This window comes from Drosophila ananassae (genome assembly GCF_017639315.1).
Source record: "Drosophila ananassae strain 14024-0371.13 chromosome 4 unlocalized genomic scaffold, ASM1763931v2 tig00000054, whole genome shotgun sequence".
In the NCBI taxonomy this organism is placed as follows: Eukaryota; Metazoa; Arthropoda; class Insecta; order Diptera; family Drosophilidae; genus Drosophila; species Drosophila ananassae.
The window spans coordinates 4,542,022-4,569,624 of NW_025319037.1; the positions used below are offsets into that span (position 1 = coordinate 4,542,022).

The following is a 27,603-nucleotide window of genomic DNA, read 5'->3' on the forward strand; positions in this document are numbered from 1 at the left end:
CGTGTGCCTGTAGTGGTTGTTGTAGCTCATTGCGAATTTTTAAATTGGTAGTAGTGTGCAACAAATTACTGTCGATTTGTGCCATGTGAGCCAACGCTACGGACACTGCAATTTAGTAATGTAACAATGCGACTGCCATACTCCGCAAAGCCTTTTACGGGTTTCAGACGACCTTTCAAAACGTTCATTAAAATGGCTGCTGATGTTTTGGTGCCAACAAAGCTGGTTTGACCAGCTTAGGGTCTAACGGTCCGCGAATCGGCATGAGTCTGTTAAAATTCTAATATTTACAAAAACAAACCTATAACACCCTAGTCATCACGGTCCTCCGTCTTACTCCAGAAGAAATGGAGAACGCTGGCTAATTCTCGCGCCCGCAGCTACCGGAACTTACAAAATAAATAAACAAAAAAAAACTAACACATAAATAAATATTAAAATACATATAAAATTCTGTATCCTAAAAGTATGCTTCCAAAACTGGGGTTTCCCTTCATGCCATGTGGGAACATGAGGCAGGCTTCCAACAAGATTAGGTTAGGCGCCGGTAATTATGAGGCGTCAAAAAAAATACAGCCAGGTATTTTTCTTACGATTTCTCCTTCAGGATTAACGGGTCTTGTCCTTTTAATTTCTGCCGATTTCGCTTCCCGTCTCCGTCTATTTATTTTAATAACATATTCTAATTACTATCAATTGATGAAGCTATTTGCTTGTGTCGATTTTGTTGGCACATCCATCTGCATATTTCAAATGCATTTAAAATTATTTAAACGGTGTAGTTTTCAATTAAGGTTCTAGTTTTCACTGTTTCACAACGATGCTAACTAGACGACGCCATTTGGACGGACTTGATAAATTAATTGCTCCGAAGTTTCCTATTCTTTTGTTCCACATCAGATTTAAGTGATCGGCGCTAATTTGACTAGCATTATACATATACAAATTTCAATTTTCAATGCATACGTTTAATGAATCAAAAGCAATCGTATTTATTATATAAAAAGATTTTATTTAAAAACAATCGTTATCGTATTGATAATGTTTGGTATCTAGTTGGCGTGATACGACAAAAAATTTTTTTTTTAAATATATATTTACTCTTATAAAAAATGTATATCCTATACCTATAAAAGAAAGTTAAATTTATGCTTGTATAATGCTTTTTCTACCAACAAAATCGCTGATGCGCCTTTGAAATACTTTATATGGATATATGGTGTACATAGTTTTATGTATGGATGGAACGTACATTCAATAAGTTCGCAGCAAAATACATCAAATAGGCAGTACTTTTTTCAAATATGGATATATCCAATCATAAATCAAGGTATATAGTTTTCATTTTTGCATAATTAAATGTACATAGATGTTTCATACATCCATTCAATATATGTACATATGTATGTTTATATACAATGCATGGAATTTTTAATTGCTTCAAACATTAAATAAATGTGAAATTTTTTATATAAATTTTTCATACAATTTTTTTATACCTTTCAATGGGTATCCAAATATTGTTCAAAAGTGTGTATCGCACTTGTATCTGCATACATATGGATGTATTTTTGTTCTGGATCTATATATATATAGATATGTATATATATATATATATATATATATAGATAGATATGTATGTATAGATATATATATACATGTCCTTCCGTTTCTACGCGAACTGGTCTCAGTTTTAATTCTGCCGATTCCAAATTTTGATTGTATCCTTCTTTTCTTTGCACGAAATGTGGAAAAGGCTGATTTGTATAACCAAACGATCGGTAATAGAAAAACTTTCTTGAATTTTATGGTAAAACCATGAGTCTGGGAATGGTTTGGACCTTCATATTACTGTAAGGGTATTATCAACTTCGGCTCCGCACCGAAGTTAGTTGTTCTTTTTTTTGATTTAATAAAAAACTAATATTTTTTATATTTAGGTACACAAGGGCCGACTTATTGGCTTTGCGCTATGACGGAAAAAGTCGTCTAAGACCCCGATGTGCAAACCAAACCGATTTACAGGCGCTACATTTTTGGAAAGTCAATTTTAATGCAGCTAGTAATGGCAATACAAGTGGTTATTCTACTCAACATAAAAATAGTATTTCACCAGATACAGAAACTTCAAATCTAAACAGTAGTGGTAATAGTTTTATTAGCTCTCGTCGTGCTATTAGAAACCGGGAACGAGCAAATAACTATTACCAGCGCTTTGTGCCTATTGAATCTAATCAAACTGCTGCCGAAGACAAAGAAACACATGTCACTCACGGAAAGTCGTTTAAATCGACTTCGATTGATCATAGAAGCATATCATCGTCCCATTTAATGCCAGCTTTTGCAAAGCGCCGTTTCACTGCAGTCAATGGTGGCACTAACCCAGAAAACAATGAATCCCCACCAAATATTGGTGATGACGATAGTTCATCGAATTTTGAATTAATCGATCGAACCTGCACTCCTACTCACGATCGTAATGACGGTAAAGCTATTTCCACTTGCTTACCTATTCCAAATTTTTCCAAACCTGAGAATGATCCCTGTTTGGCTTTGTCTCCGTCTTCCACTTCTCGCCAAGAAAGACGTATTGGGAGCGGCCGCCTCTTACCTAGAAATGATAGTTGGGACTATAAAGAACAAAAGGCCAAAGATTCTAGCATTGAAAAAGAAAAAGATGTGAATTATGACTCAGGTGCTACTCATCAAAAGAGACCAAGACCATTTAGTAGTGATCGCTCTACGGACCAAACGGAACGCCGTTATCAGTACGATAAAAGATCATCTGAAAGGCATGGTCTCATTATTCGTCGCGTATCTAACAAGGATTCAAACATTAATCAAGGTCGAGGAAAGCGCTCAAACACTTTTCACTCGCATGAAAAACACGAAGAACCTGAATGGTTTAGCGCAGGACCTACTTCGCAGCTTGAGACCATTGACTTACATGGTTTTGAAGATATTGAAACTAATGATCCAAATTCGGAGGTTAAAAATGAGTATATCAATTTTTCTTCAGATAATAATAACGTAGAGAAACATAAAATGGTCCCAGAAAGTCCTTCAAAATGTGGCAGTAATACCAGCATTAATGTGACTGACTCTGTAAGTGAAAAGCAAAATGATTCTCAAAATTTTCTAAATATCGGTCAAACACCAGTGGAAGTTACCAATCGAAAAGAAAATCAAAGAAATCAGTTTCCTGGTAGAGAAAAAGTTCAAAGTGAATTCAATTTTGATGCTTTTCTTAATTTGCATCCTTTGGATCACCCCCTAATGGTAACTATAATATACATTTTGCACAAAAACGAAATATATTTTGTAATATAAATATAAATATGAATGATAAATATTTCTTTTAGAATAAATTATTTTAATCACTTCGAAATTTCACATTTTAAAATTCTTGTAAATATTCATTTCTCTGTGTTAGTTCTATGTGTTCCTAGCCTGCGTTCGGAGTGGAGTATATGTATGTTCTTTTTGTATAATTGTTTGGTCATTTCATTCTTTTAAGATTTCAGGCATTTTAGAGACCAGCTTGTCCCAGTTCCTTGGAAGCTAAATTAATAATATTTTTAAGTTCATATTAAATTAAATATTTTTATACCCTTGCAGAGGGTATTATAATTTTGGTCAAAAGTGTGCAACTCAGTGAAGGAGACATCTCCGACCCTATAAAGTATATATATTCTTGATCAGGATCACCTCCTGAGTCGATATAAGCATGTCCGTCTGTCTGTCGGTTTCTACGCAAACTAGTCTCTCAGTTTTAGAGCTATCGAGTTGAAACTTTGCACACATCCTTCTTTTCCTTGCAGGTAGTATATAAGTCGGAACGGCCGGGATCGGTCGACTATATCCTATAGCTGCCATATAACTGATTGATCGGAAATGCCATAACTTTGGTGTTTTTAAGGATCGGCCGACTATATCCTATAGCTGTCATAGAACGATCGAAATTGGCATAACTTTGGTGTTTTTTAAGTTAGAAAGATGGGATTTGGTACAGATTCTATTTTGGGAAAAACAATCTGATCTGCCAATTTTCATAAGGATCGGCCGACTATATACGATCCGCTATATATCTAATAATATAAGATGCGTGGCGCCACCTAGCGGACTGCGACTGAACTGCAAGGGTATATCAACTTCGGCTCCACCCGAAGTTAGCTTTCCTTTCTTGTTTAAAATAAATTATTAAGCGGTTTCGGGACTTAAAAAACTCAATTTTGAATATTAAATACTAAAAGAACTCTAGAATGTTGTCCCAAAATCACTGTGGACGGCAGTCAACGAGGTGACGACTTGCATGCCTTAGCGTGCGCGAAGAGACTCTCTATATAGCCGAAGAATTAAAAATTTTCGTAGGCATCTGATGAATTCTGAATGAATTACACATCAATCGAAAGGTATTGTTTTATTAAGATAATGGTCCAAACATTTTCCAAAGTCGTTTGGTTTGGGAGAAATTAGGGTGAAAATAAAAAAATTTTGAAGCACTAAATTGGGGCTAGTGGAGACATTTTAGTCCCCAGATAGATAGATATTTTTATATATTCGCATTCTACCCATACTCGCATCCGATTTTGACAGCTTATTCCAAATAAAGGCAGTTTGTCTGTTTGCAATAATTTTTTCTTGGCAATCCTGCAAAAAAATTGGAGATGTTTGTTACTATCATATGAGCAATTACACAGGCCGACAATTTCCAACTTTTGTTTTCCTCCACTCCTAATTTTACCTGCTCCATAACCTTTAGGCTCCCCTGAACCAAAGTCCAGGACAAACATAGGTTCTAACACCCACCGTTTCCGCGGTACACCTAAGAGAAGAAATTGATTAAATTCTACCATATATTGAATTATGTAGGACGTGTAATGGCGATGACCATCATTGTTATGATATGTACTGGAATATCATTTTTGAAATGTATGTGTTCCAACTAAAATTAAAAAATGGTATCTAGCAGTTACCATATCTTTGGAATACTCATCCAAAGTAGAAATCTCAGATTTTCTACATTAATTTTTGATCTTCTATGATTTTCCCCAAACATTTTTCTATGGAAGATTTTTATTTTCTTATTGAAATCAGTAGATCATACCATGTTTTAATTTTGGATTTAAGGAAAAACTTGAAATAATTTTATTGAATTTATTATAGGCGGTTAAACAATATTATTTTAAATTAAATTGGAGTTTTCGCTGGATTGAGTCCAAAAGTTGTGTGAGTTGTTTCTGGCCTGTGATGGGGTTAGTCGGTTGCAGTAGCTTGGTTGCTACGATTAAATCTTCCTGATCAATTACTCTATCCTTTCATCCGTAAAACTACGTAGAGTTGTGGCCTTTGACAGTCGATTCTTGTGATGAATTTCTCGGATAAATTGTCTTTTGAGACTGGCCAATAAAGTGAAGGGATGTCCAACCGTAGGAGTCCGTCCCACCAGATGCTGCCTGAACTGAGCTTGGAAGGCGGGTCCTTGGGAAGCATAAATCCGTAAAATTCTATATTGGTGTAAAATGATGTGTAAATCGATAAGAGTTAAGCTTGAAATGCGTAAGAAATAGGTTCTGTTAGGTTGGGCGGCGTAGTGAGTTTTCGGTTACGCCCAAGTGTTGAGCAGTGGCACAGGCAACCGTCTCCTCTGCCGTTATATACTTTCAGCTTCTACAGGAATCATTATGAGGCACCGGCTGTCTTTCCTATCAGCCAGTTTGGAAATTATTTACATGGAATTTTTCGTAGGACGAGTTAGCGAAATACCCTTGTGGTCCCTGTGTCCACCTAGAGCCATATGAGGCAGATGTTATGCTGCTGCATCATCTCGTTAAGTAGTCTGCGACAGTAATTTACTGTCGTAGAATTATATGAGAAGAAGTCAAGTGCCTTGTGTTTATGTATACTGACCGCTCTTGAGAGGTTGCAGAGATAAAAATTTGCGGTAGGATGAAAAACAGTATACAGTAGTCTCTACCCCCTGGTGGCGTGAAGTGTAATCCTTGTAGATCCACATGTATTTGGTCCTGTTTCCGGCTTCATCCAGATTCTTCATGATATCCTCGTTTAATGCACCACTTCCTCCACCTTGGCGACTTTCCGGTTCCGCAGGCCCTCGGTTTACTGGTTGCTTCGTCCCAGTCCAGTCCACCGCTTCTGGCTTGGTCCCAGGGTACACCTCTCCAAGCGAGGCTTCTGTACCGCCCAGCGTTCCTTGGGGATCTGACCATCTTTGGATTCTCTGACAAGGACTCCAGTAAGGGTCATAAGTCCTTGTCAGAGAATCCAAAGATGGTCAGATCAGAGCTGCCCGGCGCCACATTGGCAAATGAACTTTCGGCCGGCTGTGTCTGCACCTCCTTATTCTTAACCTGAGGCGCATTCGACGTCTGTCTTTTCGCACTTATTTTTAGACTCTTTTCAAGAGAATTCAATTAAAAAAGAGTTAAAATCATTGTACTAATATAGGAACAGGGTATCTTTCAGTCGGTTTCACTTATAACCAAAATTTTTTTTAGTTGTTATATATTTGAAACTGATGGTGCTTGTATACCCAATGAAATATACCCTGTTTCTACCTTAGTATATAGATTTTTATTCATTCGTTGACATATATGTATATATGAAAAACATGTTACTGCTACCACTTAATCGTATTCCCTAACAAATATAAAATTGTGAGAGGATTGTTTTCTTAGTGGTCTCATAGGTTTATTAATGTGTGGATATGTTAGATATAGTTTACATAATTGTCTGTTGATCTTAACTTATGCGTCGTTTTTGATCTATTTCTTGCTTAAGACTAACTACTTTCAGCTTTATTAACAGTCTCCTCTACTATTCGATAACAGCTTCTGTTATCCTACATTTGATTGCTGCTTAGCTGTTTACAAAATGTATGCTGAAATATTAAAAAATCATATATTTTTTTTTTTTTTCATAATTAAGCCAATAAAGAATACCCACATTTTCTTAGGGTTGCAAGCCTGAATAGTTACAAATGAGGTTATGCTCGTAGGAATGAGGGTTTCTGCGATTTGCTTGGGCCTATCGCAAGAAATTTTTGCGTCCATTTTCGTTGTATGAAATGGATAGTCTATGTATGGCTAGTGCTGTTACATACATTACCAAGAATACAATCAAACCTTTTACTCTACGAGTACAGGTATAAAAACGTGTTGAAAGTTATTACCGACTGCATTGGCGAGCACATGTCGGTACATGTTTGTCACTTCTGAATTCAAAGTGTTATAAAATTAGTAACAATTTATTAATCGAAAAAATTTATTTTTGTCAATAATCGCTATTAAATGAATACTATGAATACTACTACTATGCATAAAAAAACAAAAATAAAAATAATAAGTTGTTTATATTTTAGATAATTTTGTATTTAAAAAAAGTCAATGTATCCTCTTTTTTCACGATTGTGCTTTTTCGTGGTTTTCTCAAATAGTACTTTGTCCAAAAACCCTTAACTTTAATGACACTTTTAATGCGCCTAGGCATACTTTCAACAAAATTCTGCAACATTTCCCTTCAAATATTTTTCCATCCTTTTTCTGTCCTGTGGGTTGTATTTTTAGCAGATCCCATAGATTTTCAATTGGATTTAAATTCGTGTTTTGAGATGGTCACTGCGTAAGCTGAAATATTCGATTTTTTAGCCAATATTCTTCGATTTTAGCCGTGTGCTTGGAGTCCATCTTGTTGAAAAATGATTTCTTTAATGGGGTAAGCACATTTGTCCCCGAATTCAGGGAGATTGGTCTCCAAAATATTAGGATAATGCTACTTTTTCATGATACCTTCGATATTCACCAATTGGCTATTGTTTCACCACGTAAAGTAGCCCCAGGCCATTAAATCTCCTCCTCCATGCGTCGTGGTTTTTGTTAATTTCAGGTTTTTTAATTTCTCTTGCCCGGTGCCTCTATTATTCCTTATTATCTAACTGCCACCGGTATATTTTGGTCTCGTCTGACCATATTAGTGACTTTTTTCCTGTCCTCTTCCGTCCACGACTTATTTAAAACGTGCTGCTATATTTTTCTCAGAGGATGCAGGTTTCTTCTGTTTAGTTGACGATGTCAGTCCGATTCTGTGTAAAACTCTGCTCACGCTTGTTTGTGGTGGAAATCGATGGTATCATGAAAAAGTAGCATTCTAATATTTTTGAAGACCAATCTCCCAGACTTCGGGGACAAATGTGCTTACCCCATTGAAGAAATCATTTTTCAACAAGGAAAATGTAGTAGAAATAAATAGGGATTATTGACAAAGAGAAATTTTGGCGATTAATACATTTTTACTACTTTTATAACACTTTGAATTCAGAAGTGACAATCATGTATCCACATGTGCTCGCCACTGTATATCCCATAGCTGTCATATAACTGAATAAGCGAAATTGGCATAACTTTGTTGTTTGGATGGATGGGACTTTCTACGGATTCCATTTTCATCAATCAACGATTGTCGTTGATTCGTTAACTAATATGCCAAATTTATTAAGCATATAAATTATTTAAAAGACAAATATGTGTTAACAAAGCTAATTCCAATTTTTAAATCTTGCAAATATTGGTTGTCGAAAAAAATGTTTCTGAATTTTACTTTTAGAACTCTGTAATCTACAAAGAACCCTTTTGTTACAACGTTATTTAGTATTATTGACGTAGTTACGTTTTTTAACGGCGGTTTGTAGGTTAAATAAAAATGTGCCTTTATTTTATAATTTATTTTTTTAAATAGACAGAACTATTAAAAAATGTTCGAGTATTAAAAACGTCATCTCGTTGCTTTTTTTTACTTTGCTTAAAGTTTTTATTTTATCAAAATAAATTATATAATTAATATAGAGTAATGATGGCGTGGAAAAGGGAGAAACAAAAGGAACATCTCGGTTCAGTCATTGGTTTCGACACAAAGAAAGTAAAACTTATAAAGATGCATCTATTCAAGAACCGCATTCTCAAGATAAGCTGGGTAAGTTTCTTTTAATACAGTTTTACGATTAAGTCTAATAAATATCAAATGTTGATTTGCTTTGCTTTTTGTATTAGGTATTCCAAATGTCAAAGACTTGGAAGCTCAAATGACTAAGCTTGGTATAAGCACTGAGTACGCAAGTCAAATGTCAACCCCAATGCATTCATCAGAACATACGAAGAAACCTGGTTCAAGAGATACAGAGGCTTTTAAAAAATTGCTACAACAATTGGGTTCTCAAACTAAGCCTCAGCATTCTCAGAATGATGTTTATCAAATAGTGAACACATCAAATGCACGTGGTCAAGATGTTCAGGAGACTCAGCAAGTTATCCTGCCAAATGTTTTATCAAGCAGTAGTAACGTTACCTCACTAAAAAGAATGGAAAAACAAAACCTAATCCAAAGTAAGAACTTCATACCATACAAATTTCAAAGTAAGCCATTGCATTATACTAGATTTTTAGATCGAATTGAATTTAATACCCATATAGAGGGTATCATAATTTTGTTCAAAGGAGTGCAAATTGCATATAATACCCCTTGCAGAGGGTATTATAATTTTGGTCAAATGGTATAAGTTTGGTTGGTGTGCAACGCGGTGAAGGAGACATCTCCGACCCTATAAAGTATATATATTCTTGATCAGGATCAAGTGGAAATGAGCATGTCTGTCTGACATGTCTCGCAGTTTTAAAGTTATCGAGTTGAAACTTTGCACACATCCTTTTTTTGTATAAGTCGGATCGGCCGACTATATCCTGCAACTGCAGTATAACTGAACGATCGGAAATGGAACAACCTTGCTATTTTTAAAGATTCTTGGGGTTGTTTCCAACATATTTATTAGAAAATTGATTCGATGGTTAAAATCTCACAAGGATCGGACAACTATATACGATCCGATATATGTATATATAATTAAATATCTTCTTCAAAATAGTTTGAAAAAATATATTTTTATTGAGTTCCGTTTTTGATACAGTGTGATTCTTTAATACTGCTTAGAATTTTAGAATTTCAGAACAACTGCTTGGAATTTTAGAATTTCAGACCTAACTTAACTTTGGGGCTCTAAGTCCTTTTTATAGCTACCCTTGCTGAAGCTTTTTGCAGATCAAAGCTCGAAAGAAGCTTTTCTCTCTGAGAGGCTTTGTTTTCTGAAGGGAATAGATTGAGTCGGAACCTTTTACTTGAGGTGTCAGTTGACGTGGAAGGCTTTGGGTCTCAATTAATCGAAGTGACAAGAAAATGTGAAATTTCCTGTGAAGTGGGTTCCCATTTAAGAATGGTTTGAGCTGTTTAGTTTTAATTCACTTTAAAGGAGTGAGAAAAATTTGACTCGGGATTCTGTTTACCAAAATATTGTTTTGGCTTTCAATCTGAAGTGACTCTTAGAAATTCGAAATCTGAAATGAGACCGAATTGGAATAATTAAATGTTAATGTTTTTACAAAAATTGGAATGAGGCCATTTGCAGCTGGGTTACGAATTTCAATACAAAAGGCTTCAGCTTCGGTTTACAAAATTTACTGATATACACTTAAGGGGGCAGGATGGTTTCAGAGGCTGAAAAAAGGCAGATTTTTGGGATTTTTTTTTTCATTTCTGAGTGAATAGAATTATTAAATTTTTTTACACGATATATGGCTATATTTGGAGAGTATATACAAATTTTTTTTGTTAAGAAATAATTATTATTTATCCCGTGACGGGCAGTCGGCCGGAGTCGCTTCAAAAAATTATTATCTTGCGGTGCGTAAAGTCTGGCCGTAAAGTGTTATCGGAAATAAAAAAATTCAATTGATTTACTTAAAATATTAGATTCTTGTGCGGATGAACGAAACCATTTTGAAAAATATGCAATTTTGAATTTTTAGCGCGGTTGTAAAGTCGGAGGTACCATTTTTACATAAAAATTTAGCCCATTATTGCCCGTAAAAATGGTAAAAAAAAATAAAAAAAAAAAAGCGTTCGTTCATCCGCAAGTATTTATTGTATTAAAGATGTGTGAAAAATTTTATTTAGATCCGAGCATTACTTTTTGAGTTACGTTACGCACCGACTTCAAAAAAGTTGTTTTGAGAAAAACGCGTCTAAAGCTTTAAAAGCAATTGAAAGTATATGGATAGAAAGAAACTAGAAAATCGGTATCTCAGCAAGTTTTAGTCCGATCAACATGAAACTTTTACAGTATATTCCTGAGATAATGTTCTATTATATAAAAAATTTCTGAAAAAAAAATTTTTTTGAAGTCTCAACCCATCCCCGTTAAGGTCAAGCCCGTGTATTCGCCAGGCCCTGATGGAGTACCAGGTTGTGTTCTGAAGAACTGCGCCGAGGCTCTTTGCAAACCGCTCGTTAAACTCTTTAATCTATCGCTGGAAACTTCGATCTTTCCCCTTATGTGGAAGGAATCCTTCATTATTCCGCTGCATAAAAAAAGGAAAAAATCCGACGCTGCTAATTATAGAGGCATCTCTAAATTGTCAGCAATTCCAAAGCTTTTTGAAAAACTTATCACTCCACATTTGCAACACCTATGTAGATCAATATTAACTCCGTGCCAGCATGGCTTCATGAAGCGCCGCTCCACCACTACTAACTTATTGGAGCTAACATCTTTTATCACGGATGGCTTCCGGAATGGCTTACAAACAGACGTCATATACACTGATTTCAGTAAAGCATTTGACTCTGTTAACCATTCGCTTCTTATAAGCAAACTCAGTCTTTTGGGATTCCCAACTGATCTTCTTATCTGGATTTCGAGCTACTTATGTGGGAGAACCCAACGTGTTTTCTTTAAAGATGTTACCTCGCGTTTAGTCCGCGCCACATCTGGGGTGCCCCAAGGAAGCCATCTTGGACCCCTACTTTTTACACTGTTTATTAACTTATGTACGCTGATGATGTTAAGCTATGCCTTCAGTATAAATGCACTAGTGCCCAGTCTATGCTTCAATTCGATTGGGATAAATTTCAAAATTAGTGTTTAGCAAATAACCCAAAGCATAATAGATCGAAATTTAAACTCATGTCATTCATCGATCTAGTCCTCACCAGGCTATATACTTTCTCTATGGGAACGCCTTAGAACGATTAACTCAGGGTAACGATCTGGGTGTCCTATTAGATTTGAAACTTAAATTTCCCGACCGTATATCTACCATGTTTAATAAAGCTATGGGTGTGCTTGGTTTTATTAAAAGGTGGTCAAAAGAATTTAATGACCCGAACATAACAAAAAAGGTATATGGGTAATTCTCATGAAAGGTCAACCGCGACCAAAAAATTCAAAGTCAATAAAAGAATGTTTTTTTCACTCATTTTTATAGGGAACCTATTAAATTTAACTAGTTTAATAATATTTAACATTTACTTATAACACATTTCGAAATATTTTAATCCAAAGTCTCAAATGTGCGAAAGTTTAGTTTTTAGCATTTCAGCGGCACAATTTGTTTTACATAATTTTCGTAAAGAGAGTTAAACTGCATTGATATTCACTATTTGTCATATCGGCTAATAACCAAAGATTACAACAATAATGTAAAAGAAACGATGCGATTGCTAATTACTGTGAATTTCTTATCAGATTATCAGTTTATTTCATTGTCGCGTGCGACATTGAAAAAGAACATTTGTTATCAGTGCGTCGAAGAAATTTGTCGAATGACCATCAAAACTTGGGTCCAAACATAAAATTAGATGTTTAAGTATTAAAAAAAAAAATTTGTGAAATATAAGCAGTGAATTCGGTTATAAACGTTTTTTAAGTTTGTCGCGTGCGACATGGTAAGAAATTTTTTTTTTTTTAATTTTTTATTTTTATTTTTTATTTGCTTTTTATTAATGTAGATGAATGAAGAAAATAATAATAAAACCAACTGCAAGCGGTGGAGACAAAATTTAAAAAATAATGAAACAAAATTAAAAAATTATAAAGAAAAAAACAAGGAGAGAATGCGGATTAATAGACAGAAGTGGAGAAGACAAGCTGAAGGAAATGGAGGAAAAACAAATATATGATCGGATTCGACAAAGGAAGAGGCGCCAACATCTTTTGGACATTTCACTTGAACGCAAAAACCAAACCAAGCCTTACCGAACAAAGCAAACCTTGGCGAAAGTCGTTAAAAAGGTAGAGAGTGCGTTGCCCAAAGATCTTGCCAAAAAGCTCAAAGTATTGGAAGTCCTAATAAAAAAATATAAAAAAGTTGAAGATGAGGTCCAACAAAAACCCAACAGAAAAATTTTTGAAACTTCAATTCAGACCATGATTGATTTTTATCAAAATGATAATATCAGTGTGCAAGCTGCAGGGAAAAAGGACACCCTGGTAATGTTGTTGACGGTCTCCGAAGCCTATGAGACATACAAAAATTATTTTCCAACCGAGAAAATTGGATTATCCACATTTTTTAAAATGAGACCTCGGCATGTCCAGTTAGCCAATAAAATGCCGCACAACATGTGTGTTTGCATGTATCCCGCCAATTTTGGATACATGTTGCAGAGTTGTGCAAAGATTATCCCATCCATTCCCAAAAATTTTGAAAAATTTCTTAAAGCTGTTTGCTGCGATATTCAAAATGAATATTGCATGACAAGCAGTTGCAAGAACTGCCTTAATGACATTAAGAATGATTTAATTCCTCTTGCATATTTTCCTAATATGGAAGAGGAAGTAAACTGGCAACAATGGCGAAAAATTGATAACCACTTAGTCCTCACAAATACGACAGCTACAGTAAATGATTTGCTACAAGATATGCAAGCAAAGCTTTCCTCATTTAAAACACATTTTTTTGTTAAGCGTGCCCAACAAGGGTATTTCGAAGAAACTAAGATGAATTTAAAGCCATTTGAGCTCGTGTTACAAATTGATTTTGCAGAAAACTATAGATTAACCCACCAAAATGAGATCCAAAGTGCTCATTTTAGCTACCAACAGGTAACTATTTTCACCTGTGTAGCTTGGATGGCTGGCACTTCAAAGTCGTTTGCGGTAATAAGTGATAAACTTACGCATAATAAGCACGACGTATATATATTTTTATTACACATACTAAATGAGATCAAAAAAATTTATGGACTTTTTTGGAAACTAATTATATTTTCTGATGGCAGCTGCGCCCAATTTAAAAATAAATATATTTTAACCAGTTTGGCCGATATTTTAGAATATATTGGATGTTTAAATGTCGAATGGAATTTTTTTGCTAGTTCTCATGGAAAGGGAGCTGTTGACGGAGTTGGCGCCGTAATAAAGAGAAAGGTGTGGCAAATTACAAAGTCACAAAACCTTACATTATCCGACGCAATTTCCTTTTATCGCTGCGCCGTAAATAACTTAAATGGAGTTAAAATGTATTATATTTCATCTGCAAAAATTAATAATTTGTCGTTGAATTATAATTTGGACAAAAAATGGAAGGATGTCCCAAGTATTCCTGGTATATGCCAGATGCATTGGTTTAGTTGCAGTGGCCAACTGACAGAATTTGCTAGGACAGCATACTCAATTAAAACAAATGTTTATGTCAATAATAAGATTATTTAAGTTATTTTGTTAAAGTTATGATGAGTTAAGATGAATATTTAAATTAATAATTATATTAGCGAATAATTTTCCCCCTTGTTCGTTAAGTTTGAAAACTACATTTATTTTGTTTAACTCTAAATTAATTCTTAATAAACCTAGAATCTCCAAATTCACGTTTTATTATTTTAAAAGTACAAAAACGACTTAAAAAATATGATGGAAGGAAATGTCGCGTGCGACAGTGAATAAAATTGATTTTAAGAAAAAAACTACCAAATAATTTTAAGTGAACCAAAAAGAATTACTAAGATCAAATAATAAATAACGTTTTGAAACTGATTGCAGACAAATTTTCCATCAGGTTTCGCTAAAATCAGCGTTTGAATTGGTTTTTGAAAAAGTAACTTCTGTTTTTTGTCGCGTGCGACAGCCCTAGTTTTTTTTGAATATTCTAAAAACAAAAAGTCTTCCAAAATTAATATTTGCACCAAGACCTATTAGATTCACTTTAGTCAAAATAAAAAACAAGCTTAGCACATTGTTTTTTCCAGTTGGAATGCGTACGAATGTCGCGTTCGACATTAGAGAATTACCCATATACATCATTGATCCGTCTGATTCTTGACTATGACTATTAATCATCTTACCATCATTAACAAACCGTAGAACGATGCTGGGTGTCATGTTTCTATACAATCTTATTTATGGAAATATAGACAGCCAGCATTTACTAACACGCTTAAATTTTAACGTTCCTAGTAGAAGGACTAGAAACTTTCGTCCTCTACTCCTCAGCCATTGTAGTTCGACATATGCCCAACACGATCCGTTCAGGGTAAATGTTCGGACTACAATGGTCTCTACCATATCTTGTCACTTTGCTCTACTAACAATCTTAAATCGCTTATATTAACCGCCTTATCTGTGCAACACTCTTCCTCGTGATATCTTTCTCCTACTTTTGGCTTAACTATCTCGGATCTATTCCCGCGATTCGAGCCGTACGTTAAGCGGCAGCGTCCCTCGGTCGGTTGGACGGGAGATGGGCTGTACGTATGCAGTGGGAACCGCGCAAAAAAAAAACATCTCAGAAGTATCAGGGGCAAGCCGGGAAATAAAAATGTGCTTCGATGGTGGGATCACCTGCAAAGATTTTGGTGCCGCCGTAACTAATACTGCGGTATCAGTACGTACCGGGGGTTCGGACGGTTGATTACCCTGTTTGGTGGCTGTTACGGGGGCTTGAATTATGGGGTCTGGGATCCCATGAAGCGATGCCACAGAGGACATATCGGACAATTGCTCATTACTAGTGAGATATTCGGAAGCCGAATTTTTCTCAGGTCCGGCCCTTGGGGTGGCCAGAGATATAAAAATGGCGACCTATCAAAGTTGAACAATCGTTTTTCGTTAAAAAAACGACAGTTTTTCAGCTGTAAAAAAAAAAGTTTTGCATAAAAAAATCAATCCTTCGATTAAGTACTAGATTATTATGTATTAAAAAATCATGCTAAATTTCAAGACAATCGGGAGACTAGTTTTCGAGTAAGAGTGGTCACCGACTTCAAAAACGTAGTTTTCGTGTCGGTGAAACGTAGAAAATCGTGTTTAAAGTTTTAACTCACTATTAGATAAACCGGACGCCCCTACCTTTAAACATGTGTATCTCAATGAATTTTCACCAAATCATTTCAAAATTTTGTGAACACATTTCTAAATATATAACCTTTAAGAAAATGCAAAAAAAAATAGATTTTTTGAAAATTACAAGTGCGCATGACCCTTAAAGAGAGCAATTAGTGCGAGTTAGCGAAATACTAAAAATAGATATAAGAATCTCTATTGAGCGAGAATAGCAATATAATAGAAGCAACACCGTAAGAGATGAAAAAGCAGAGCAGGGCTATGTTTAGAAGGAAAAATTATCAAATTATTATTTTACCTCCAAATATCCTCCTCCGCACACACGAAGCTAAACGGATCTAAAAATTGCAATTTGTTTTTTTTTTTATTTTGATATGAATAAACACCGTATGTTTATGGTTATCTTATTACAAATTTTATAAAAACGCAGTGCGCACAAAAAAAACACGTCCGTCCGCTTTTGAGCAGTACCTCGCAGGATCCGAGAAGGGAAATGGAACGAACCGAAAGCATCGAAGTGTATGCTAGGGTGGGCCATCCAAAGATCGGCGAACCCACAACGATCCATTGTCATGCATCACTGCGACTGTGATTTGCAGGAGATTCATAACAACATCAAGGACCATTATAGCCTTGAGACGCTCGTACCACGTGAGCTATATTCAACCGAAGATAAGCTAGCAGTCAAAATATTAGAGACCACATGCCAAGAGAAGTTAGGGAAATACGAAGTCGGTTTTCCGAGGCGTGGTGGCATCGACAAACAGAGAGTCGCGGTAACGCGTGCTCTGGATATGCAATAGAAACCTTTAAAATAAATAAAATAAGAAACCTAAAAATAAGATTGCCATTTGCGGGGACATTGCGGAAATGTTTCACAGGATCAACATCCGCGTGGAGGATATGCACGCCCAACGATTCTTATGGTATGACAGAAGCTGCGATAAAGTAGAAACCTATGTTATGCGGGCTATGACTTTTGGGATCAGTTGCGCACCATTCATAGCTCACTTTGTTCGAGATAATAAATATCGAGTTGAAACTTTGCACACACCCTTCTTTCCTTTGCAGGCAGTATATAAGTCGGAACGGCCGGGATCGGTCGACTATATCCTATAGCTGCCCTATAACTGATTGATCGCAAATGCTATAACTTCGTTGTTTTTTAAGTTAGAAGGATTGGACTGGATTTCTATGGATTATAATTTGGGCAAACGTATACGACCTGCCAAATTTCATAAGGATCGGCCGTCTATATCCTATAGCTGCCAGATGACTGATTGATCGGAAATGCCATAACTTCGTTGTTTTTCATGTTAGAAGGATGGGAGTTTCAATGGATTCCTCTTTTGGCAAAATAATTCGATATGCCAAATTTCATAAGGATCGGCCAACTATATACGATCCGCTATGTATCTAATAATATAAGATGCGTGGCGCCACCTAGCGGACTGCGACTCAACTGCAAGGGTATATAAACTTCGGCTCCGCCCGAAGTTAGCTTTCCTTTCTTGTTTTTAAAGATATTTTATGTAAACTCTCAGACTATAAGATTGGTGTAGTTTTACATATGCTTAGCAAATTTTATTAGAATCGGATAACTAAATCATATGGCTGTCATAGGAAAGATTAACTATTTTGTGTTTTATTATACTTATGTTTTTATGTTTCTTCTAATAAGTTGAACACAGATTCAAGTAAGATTGATTTATCCTTCTTTCCATGTTTTCTTTGTCCAGTTATAAATGGGTCCGACCGTAAAATGAGTGCGTTGAATATGTCTGTGTTTGTTGCAATCCGAGACATTTTTCGGCTGTGATACAGTCTACAATTTTTTCGCTCTTTATTATTTGACTCAGCTGCTTCCTCGGAAAGCTCACCGATTGGTACGAGTGCAAGCTTAATCACTGAAGATCCATGAACTAACCCCTTATGGAGTGTAGCTGGAAAATAGTACCATGGATATTCTCTTATTAGTTCCTTGGCAGTATCGATGGCATAATCATTAAATTTTTCCAAATTTATTTTGTACTCCGAAGCAATAGCTTGGAGTATAGTTGCACATCGATGGATAAGGTTTTCATTAAGCCCTGTAATTTTAGAAGCCAATTTGGGATTTGAGAAAAATTTCCTAGCCACATTTCCATCGTTGGACGATCCTCTACCTCCGTCTCTGGGCTTGTCTACCATTATTCCCATTTTTCCCGAAAAGCCGCTTGAATTTTAAGCTTTTGGTCTAAAACTTTAAATTTTTTCTCTAGCTTGCAACATTTTTATAACGGTCTTATAGGAAAGATGTAGAAAATATTCGAAAAAACGTATTTTTGCATGAAGTGGGGATAAACCGAATTCGAAATATTCTTTGTTCACTTCTTTCTTTAAACATGGCAAAATTTGACCTTGAAAAAATAGGAAGTCGTATTGGCATATTAGTGATTACAAATACATCCGCAACTATCCGCACCTAACTTTAACGATTTTAAAATCTTAAAACTATGACAAAACTTTATATATAAAATCTATAACTAAAACTTTAGGTAAACACATTTAAGACCCTCAAAAAAGGTACAAACAAAAGGGTTTCACATATCAAGTTAATTTTTATTAATTTCATATCAAATTAGTATAAATTAATTTCATAAATTAAAACAAGAAAGGAAAGCTAACTTCGGTCGGAGCCGAAGTTGATATACCCTTGCAGTTGTGCCATTTCTTATCGTTCAGTTATATGGCGGCTATTGGATATAGTTGGCCGATCCCTATGAAATTTGTCAAATCGGATTATTTGGCCCAAAATAGAAGCTGTACCAAGTCCCATCTTTCTAACTTAAAAAACAGCAAAGTTATGCCAATTCCGATCGTTCAGTTATATGGCAGCTATATGATATATTCGGCCGATCCTTATGAAATTCGGCAAATCAAATTATTTTATATATAGCTGCCATATAACTGATTGATCGGAAATGCCATAACTTCGTTGTTTTTTAAGATAGAGGGTTGGGACTTTCCACACATATTATATTTGACCAAAATATCTTATGTACAAAATTTCATAAGGATCGGCCGACTGTATCCTATAGCTGTCATACAACGATCGGAATTGGCATAACTTTGGTGATTTTTAAGTTAGAAAGATGGGACTTGGTACAGATTCTATTTTGGACAAAATAATCTGATTTGCCAAATTTCATAAGGATCGGCCGACTATATACGATCCGCTGTATATCTAATAATATAAGATGCGTGGCGCCACCTAGCAGACTGCGACTCAACTGCAAGGGTATATAAACTTCGGCTCCGCCCGAAGTTAGCTTTCCTTTCTTGTTTCACTTAAGGTAGTAGACCAATGTGATGGGTTCCAAAAATCGAATTTTTTTTTTCTACATTTTTTGAAAGAACCACATTTCAAAAACATGCTCTTAAATTTTCAGACCACAATTTAGAATATTGTTAAAGTTATTGGCAAAACAAGAGAGCGCACCGTAGTGAGTATGAACGCGTGTCGAAACTTTGAACGCGTTTTTCTCGAAACCAGGTTTTTGAAATTTCGGGGAAGCACTGACTTAAAACTAAATTTAACTGAATATTCTACATACACATATCTTAATACCTAACCTTTAAAACACCTAAATTTCGAATAATAAATTGATTTTTTCAAACATTTTATCAACGGAAAAACTTCGATTTTGAGTACTTTTTTTCAAAACATTTATACAATTTCTCACTTTCTATGTATATTATTGGTTTGTTCATTAGAATAGGGTCTACATAATAATAATTTCTTTGATTTTTTAAATTCTGATGACTACGGAAGGCTGTATGCTTCCCCGAAACAGCTCACCATTCTTTCGTGACCTCTACTTCAACAGAAAATACTGTTAATAATTTAAAGTATAATTAAGTCAACTAAATTTTTTTGTATCCTAGAAATTATTAAAATAAACATGTAAAAGTTACAAGATGATCGCATTTTATTTTCTTGTTAAAAAAAAATTTCAAAAAAACGTCCAAATTTGGGCCGTCACATTGGTCTACTACCTTAAAAGATATTTTATTTCATCCTTAACGTCAAATATACTTTGAAGCTTAATATACACTGAGTTCCATCTAGTTTGTACATCTTGTTTTTGTGAGTTGCTTAATTTATTGTTCAACTCTAAATGCTTGAAATATTTAACTAATTTCTTCGACGCATCAATAAGCTGCCCAATTTCATAAATTGGATCCCTTACGAGGACATCGAGGAAATTTTTTGATTCGTGTTGTTTCGTGATGGAGTGCGCAACAAGAACACGCGAAATTTGATTGCGTACAACACGAACACACGTGTTGAGACGTGTTCACGATGTGACACGAGGTGACACGAGAATTAACACGACACGCGCTCAACTCTACGTGAAACCATATAAATATTTTTACACCCCTCATTTACCCGACACAGCAGAGTCCATATGACTCAGAGACTATGAGATTTTGAATGAACACACTTTTACACACTGTCAGATTGTATGTATAAAAAAATTAGCCATTAGCCATGTCAAAGATGATCAAAAATAAAAAACAATTAATTTTAAAATTAACTAAATGCATCTTTATATATGGTCAAACCTTTTAAAAAAAATGTAATGTTTGAATGGTTGTCTTCATTTACAGGTCTCATTAATGGAGATGTTTCAATGGAGTTCTTAGAGAATGAATTAAGTAACCCCAATACTTTACCTTCTACAAAAAATGCTATAGCCACTGTTCTCCGTGAATACACTAATACTAGAAAAAGTTTTGCTTCCGCTCAGCCAATTTTCTCCCAATCAGCGTTAAATCATTCCCAACAATTTCATCAGCAAATATCTGAAGGTATGCCATTTGAACCCTAAAATGTTTCGTTTGGTTTTATTTTTAAAATTCTAGAGATTTCTATTGGGTTAAACATACATATATTTATGCTTGCAAATGTGTTATATATTTTTTTAGCCCATGAAGTGTGAAACGCATTGAAGGTGGTTTCACCGACCCTATAAACTTATTCTTGATCAGGAACACCCCCTGGGGCGCATGCAATATAAGCATGCTGTCTGTTATGGTGTCTATTTCTACGCGAACTAGTCTCTCAGTTTTAAAGTTTTCTACCAAATTTCATACGGATCTGCCTATTATATCCTATAACTGTCATTTAACTTTTTGATCGAAAATGGAAAAAAATTTTCTAACAGTGAAATTCTCATAAGGATAGGCTATCTAATATTATAAACTGCTTTTATAAGGATATAAGATATTATAAGGATATCTTATATTATAAGGATATCTTATATTATAAGGATATCTTATATTATAAGGATATCTTATATTATAAGGATATCTTATATTATAAGGATATCTTATATTATAAGGATATCTTATATTATAAGGATATCTTATATTATAAGGATATCTTATATTATAAGCTGCTACCTAACTACAAGGGTATATCGTTTTCGGCCCGAAATTAGCTATCCTTTCTTTTTATACCCTTGCAGACATCTCCGACCCTATAAAGTATATATATTCTTGATCAGGATCACCTCCTGAGTCGATATAAGCATGTCCGTCTGTCTGTCCGTTTCTACGCAAACTAGTCTTTCAGTTTTAAAGCTATTGAGTTGAAACTTTGCACACATCCTTCTTTTGTCGCTATTTGCAGGCAGTATACAAGTCGGTAAGGCCGGGATCGGTCGACTATATCCTATAGGTGCCATATAACTGATTAATCGGATATGCCATATTTTTTGTGTTTTTTAAGATAGAGGGTTGGGACTTTTCACACATGTTATATTTTATGTACAAAATTTCATAAGGATCGGCCAACTATATCCTATGGCTGTCATATTACGATCGGAATTGGCATAACTTTGGTGTTTTTTAAGTTAGAAAGATGGGACTTGGTTTTGTCAGCTTTTATTTTGGTCAATATAATCCGATCTGCCAAATTTCATAAGGATCGGCCGACTATATCCTATAAAAGCCATATATCCTGAACGATCGGAAATGGAACAACCTTAACTGCAAGGGTATATCAACTAAATCCTATAGACGCCATATATCTGAACGATCGGAAATGGAACAACCTTAACTGCAAGGGTATATCTACTTCGCCTCCGCCCGAAGTTAGCTTTCCTTTCTTGATTTTATTATTCATGGTTCAAATTGGTACACAAGCCAATCGCTTCACAAACGTCAAAGCTGTACAGTGTTTCTATAGCGAGACTCGAGATGGCGCACCCTGTACTTTATATACTTAACCGACCAATAACGTTCCGGTACTTTTCCAAATTTAATTGCAACAAATTTTCGAAATTAAGATTGCCTGAGCATATCAAATGAAATTAAATTAATTATTTACCATAGTTGTTGGAATTCACATCAAAAACTGCGATTGTTATGTCATTTCCGGTGAACCCTCGGAAAAAGGGCCTTTGGTTTGAAAGCATAGCTCGGAGTGCAGAAAATAAAAAAAACAAGAAAGGAAAGCTAACTTCGGGCGGAGCCGAAGTTGATATACCCTTGCAGTTCAGTCGCAGTCCGCTAGGTGGCGCCACCCATCTTATTTTATTAGATATATAGCGGATCGTTTATAGTCGGCCGATCCTTATGAAAATTGGCAGATCAGATTGTTTTACCCAAAATATAATCTGTATCAAATCCCATCTTTCTAACTTAAAAAACACCAAAGTTATGCCAATTTCGATCGTTCTATGACAGCTATAGGATATAGTCGGCCGATCCTTATGAAATTTTGTACACAAGATATTTTGGTCAAATATAACATGTGTGGAAAGTCCCAACCCTGTAACTTAAAAAACACCAAAGTTATGGCATTTCCGATCAATCAGTTATATGGCAGCTATAGGATATAGTCGACCGATCCCGGTCGTTCCGACTTATATACTGCCTGCAAATGAAAGAAGGATGTGTGCAAAGTTTCAACTCGATAGCTTTAAAACTGAGAGACTAGTTTGCGTAGAAACAGACAGACAGACAGACGGACAGACGGACAGACGGACATGCTCATATCGACTCAGGAGGTGATCCTGATCAAGAATATATATACTTTATAGGGTCGGAGATGTCTCCTTCACTGCGTTGCACACTTTTGACCAAAATTATAATACCCTCTGCAAGGGTATAATAAGTATTTGTTCGTCCCTAAAACCCTTAAATGAACGGAGAAAAAAATTCACTGTTGTTGCACCCCTAGGCCAAACTTTAAAGACTCCATCTTAAAATATTTCAAAATGTACGCAAATCTTTTCCAAATTGTCAAATTTTTTTAATGGCATATCAGGTTTTTTAGGAATGTAACATTGAAAAGAAAACGAATTTAACATTTCAAATATAATAATTAAAATGGTTTTTATTTTTAGATATGTTTTCTCCGAATACATCTAATGGGATAAATCAGCAATTAAATCACAGTAATTCACCCACCCCCCTTGCTTTTACTCCGACATCAGTTTTAAGAAAAATGACAGCCGATAAAGATACTCATTTAACACAAGGCGTAGCTTACAACCACCAGCATCAATTCCAAATCCATCAACAATATTCTAAACAAGTGACAAATGTAACCTATAATGAACCTCAGGAATCACCTGCTATGTCGGTTCAACCTAGAATGATTTTAGGTGGAGGAAATTATACAACGAACTCTAATGGTCAGGATATTACAAACTTGCCACAGTGTCGTAACCAACCAATAATAAAATGGCCGCCAGTTTCGACACAAATGGTACATGGAAAAACATTTGGTAAATTTTACCAATAATAATTAAAATTTTAAATAAGTCTTTTTTATACGAATTTCAGGTCGTCCTATACTAAAAGGTGGCTTAAATTCAATACCGCCACCATTTCCATCAGTATCATTTACTTCTAATATTGATATGCCGCATGCTAATCATCAGCAGCTAAGTCACCACATACATCAGCATCATCAGCCAAATTCTCCGTTTAGGTTTAAGTCTTCACAAATAACTGAATCTTTGTTAAATTCTGAAAATATGCATCATAATATCACCTATCCTGATGCAATCTCCCAAATGCAGCATCACGCGTTTTGGCAGCAGCAATCGCGCCAACCCGGTAGGCAAAGGGTCATTCATGGGGAATTGACTCGTGAGTCAAATGTCCACATATCCCAAGTACCAGGTAAATACTTAATATGAAGGTTTGTGTATTTATGTTTTAATTTTATATTTATGTTTAGAATGTTCTGATAGCTTAGACTCAGGAAATATGATAAAAAATAATAAGCTTGGATCTAACAGCCATCATAGAGATGGTCGACTACATTCGCCTACCAACAACCAATTGGCACAGTGGTTTTCACCTGAACTTCTTGCAAGAGCATCTGCAGGAAAACTGCCTCTTTTAAATATTAACCAAGCCCTTAGTTTAGAAGAGTTCGAACGTAGCATACAACATTCCTCGACCATTGCGCATAATTAAAAAATGTATACAAGGGTATAAATTTATATATAAATGGAAACAAAATCTTAGGAGTTTATAAATTAAAAATTTGTGTTGCTGTGAACAACAAATTTTCAAGTTGAAAATTTCCACATTACTTAAAATATTTAAAGTCTATAGTTTATTTTAATATATTTTAAAAGTATATGTACTGTAAATACACGCAATATATACACATGTAAACATTACAAAAATTTGTGAACTAATCATGGATAATCATAGTAAGTATGTGACAGTGCATTTTAGATAGTAAAAAAATCACAATTTTTTCTGAACTGACGCTACAGAGGCTATTTTTTGTTTGGGGGCGGCGCCAAAAGTTTGTAACAAATGTAAACTGGGTGGGTTAAAGTCATACATAAAACAAAAAAGGTATTTCTTGGTTTTGCAGCATACTGAAAAAAATAGTGTTTTTCTTATTTAGCGCCCCCACCAATTAAGGGGTGTTACCGCACATCGTACGGTACAAATCGCTTTCATAGATCCGAGAGAAAATGCTACCCCCAAATGTGTAAGGTTTATTGTGGAACTGTCGTATCACCCCCCTTGCTTTTACTCCGACATCAGTTTTAAGAAAAATGACAGCCGATAAAGATACTCATTTAACACAAGGCGTAGCTTACAACCACCAGCATCGTTTCCAAATCCATCAACAATATCCTAATCAAGTGACAAATGTAACCTATAATGAACCTCAGGAATCACCTGCTATGTCGGTTCAACCTAGAATGATTTTAGGTGGAGGAAATTATACAACGAACTCTAATGATCAGGATATTACAAACTTGCCACAGTGTCGTAACCAACCAATAATAAAATGGCCGCCGGTTTCGACACAAATGGTACATAGAAAAAAATTTGCTAATGCTAATGCCGCATGCTAATCATTAGCAGCTACGTCACCACATACATCAGCATCATCAGCCAAATTCTCCGTTTAGGTTTAAGTCTTCACAAAAAACTGAATCTTTGTTAAATTCTGAAAATATACATCATAATATCACCTATCCTGATGCAATCTCCCAAATGCAGCATCACGCATTTTGGGTCATAAAGGGTCATTCATGGGGAACTGACTCGCGAGACAAATGTCCACATATACCAAGTACCAGGTAAATACTTAATATGAAGGTTTGTCTATTTATGTTTTAATTTGATATTTATGTTTAGAATGTTCTGATAGCTTAGACTCAGGAAATATGATCGACTACCTTCGCCTACCTACAACCAATTGGCACAGTGGTTTTCACCTGAACTTCTTGCAAGCATCTGCAGGAAAACTGCCTCTTTTAAATATTAACCAAGCCCTTAGTTTAGAAGACAAATAATAAGCTTGGATCTAACAGCCATCATAGAAATGATCGACTACCTTCGCCTACCAACAACCAATTGGCACAGTGGTTTTCACCTGAACTTCTTGCAAGAGCATCTGCAGGAAAACTGCCTCTTTTAAATATTAACCAAGCCCTTAGTTTAGAAGAGTTCGAACGTATCATACAACATTCCTCGATCATTGCGCATAATTAAAAAATGTATAAAAGGGTATAAATTTATATATAAATGAAAACAAAATCTTAGAAGTTTATAAATTAAAAATTTGTGTTGCTGTGAACAACAAATTTTCAAGTTGAAAATTTCCACATTACTTAAAATATCTAAAGTCTAAAGTTTATTTTAATGTATTTTAAAAATATATGTACTGTAAATATACGCAATATATACACATGTAAAGATTAAAAAAATTTGTGAACTAATCAAGGATAATCATAGTTGTTAAAGATAAATGTTTCAAATTCAAAAATGCCCCAAGTAAGAGGGCACTTATAATACAATATCATATCGATAACTTTTAAATTCATATCGATTGTATCGAATCAAAACTAAACATATAACCTAAACAGCTGTCGAAGAGAGTTAATAAGCACGAGGTTGATTTTCAATAAATATGGTTTATCTACTGGCCTAAATAACTAAAGAAGGAAAAGTTATAATAGGTTATGGGCACAGGGACGTTTTGTTCAGTTTAAAGTAAAAGAAAAAAGGTCATTTTGCTCGATTACGATGGATTTGGCGAAGCACGTTGCGAAGCTCTCAGGCGCGACCGATTGGCCGATTTGGAAAAGAAAAATAAGGGACCTGATAGATTATCACGATGGTGCTCTCGACGCGTTGGACGGAAAGATTGTCAAACCGGATCCATTGCCAGAAGGTGCCTCAACAGCAGATGAAAAGAAGCACAAGGAGAAGAGCGACTTTTTCCGTAAGGCCAACAGCTATGCAAAATCCATGATTACCACTGCGGTCACGGATTCGGTGTACCAGAAGATCATGGACAAGGAGACAGCACACGATACGTGGGAAGCCCTGAAAAATCAGTTTGAAGCAACAGCGAAGGACCAGGTATTCAGGATATGCAACGCGTTTTTCGCTTTCTCTTGGAATCCAGGTAACGATGTATCAACCCACATAGCAAAATTGCGTAGTCTATGGAACGATTTAAATCAAGCTTTAAAGGCCAAAAATGAAACTGAGCTGCCAGATTTAATACTTGTTAGTAAAACGCTTCATATTTTGCTAACAACCTTTGAAACGTTCCGTCAAAGTTGGATGCTTTTGACAAAAGAAGAAGAAAAGAAGAAAGACTTTCGACGAATTAACTAATCAAATTGTCATGTTTGAGAGAAATTTTAGAACAAAAGAAAATGACGAAAAGGAAAGTCAGGAGGCTTTTTCTACCACAGCAAAAAAGGAGCATCATCAGGATTCAGGAGCATCTGGTCGGAGATTCGATACCTGCCGCTATTGCAAGAAAAAGGGGCACTGGGTGAGGAACTGCATAAAATGGAAGAAGGATGGACGTCCGAAGCAGAGCTACCAGAATGCTGAACAAGGAAATTGTGCAGAACCAACGGTAACTC

The 27,603-nt window shown here is 35.4% G+C and overlaps 1 protein-coding gene across 8 annotated transcripts; it reads left to right on the forward strand.

Annotated features, from left to right (window-relative positions):
* The first annotated feature begins 879 nt into the window (after nt 1-879).
* On the forward strand, nt 880-26,656 carry LOC6501773 (eukaryotic translation initiation factor 4E transporter). 8 transcript variants are annotated; one of them, XM_032452132.2, is made up of 9 exons: nt 880-1,330; nt 1,941-3,279; nt 8,862-8,988; nt 9,066-9,428; nt 20,837-21,037; nt 23,581-23,964; nt 24,023-24,364; nt 25,856-25,986; nt 26,147-26,656. In XM_032452132.2, exons 1-9 carry the CDS (start codon nt 1,305-1,307, stop codon nt 26,210-26,212), a joined length of 2,979 nt encoding a protein of 992 aa, XP_032308023.1. In that variant the 5' UTR covers nt 880-1,304; the 3' UTR covers nt 26,213-26,656. The 8 variants fall into 8 exon arrangements, 4 of the variants coding, with proteins under 4 accessions (XP_032308023.1, XP_032308024.1, XP_044573567.1 ...); XR_004310228.2 differs by lacking the exon at nt 26,147-26,656 and adding an exon at nt 24,423-25,797 and having other exon boundaries at nt 882-1,330; nt 25,856-25,889; XR_004310229.2 differs by lacking the exon at nt 26,147-26,656 and adding an exon at nt 24,423-25,797 and having other exon boundaries at nt 883-1,330; nt 9,066-9,398; nt 25,856-25,889.
* The last annotated feature ends 947 nt before the right edge of the window (nt 26,657-27,603 follow it).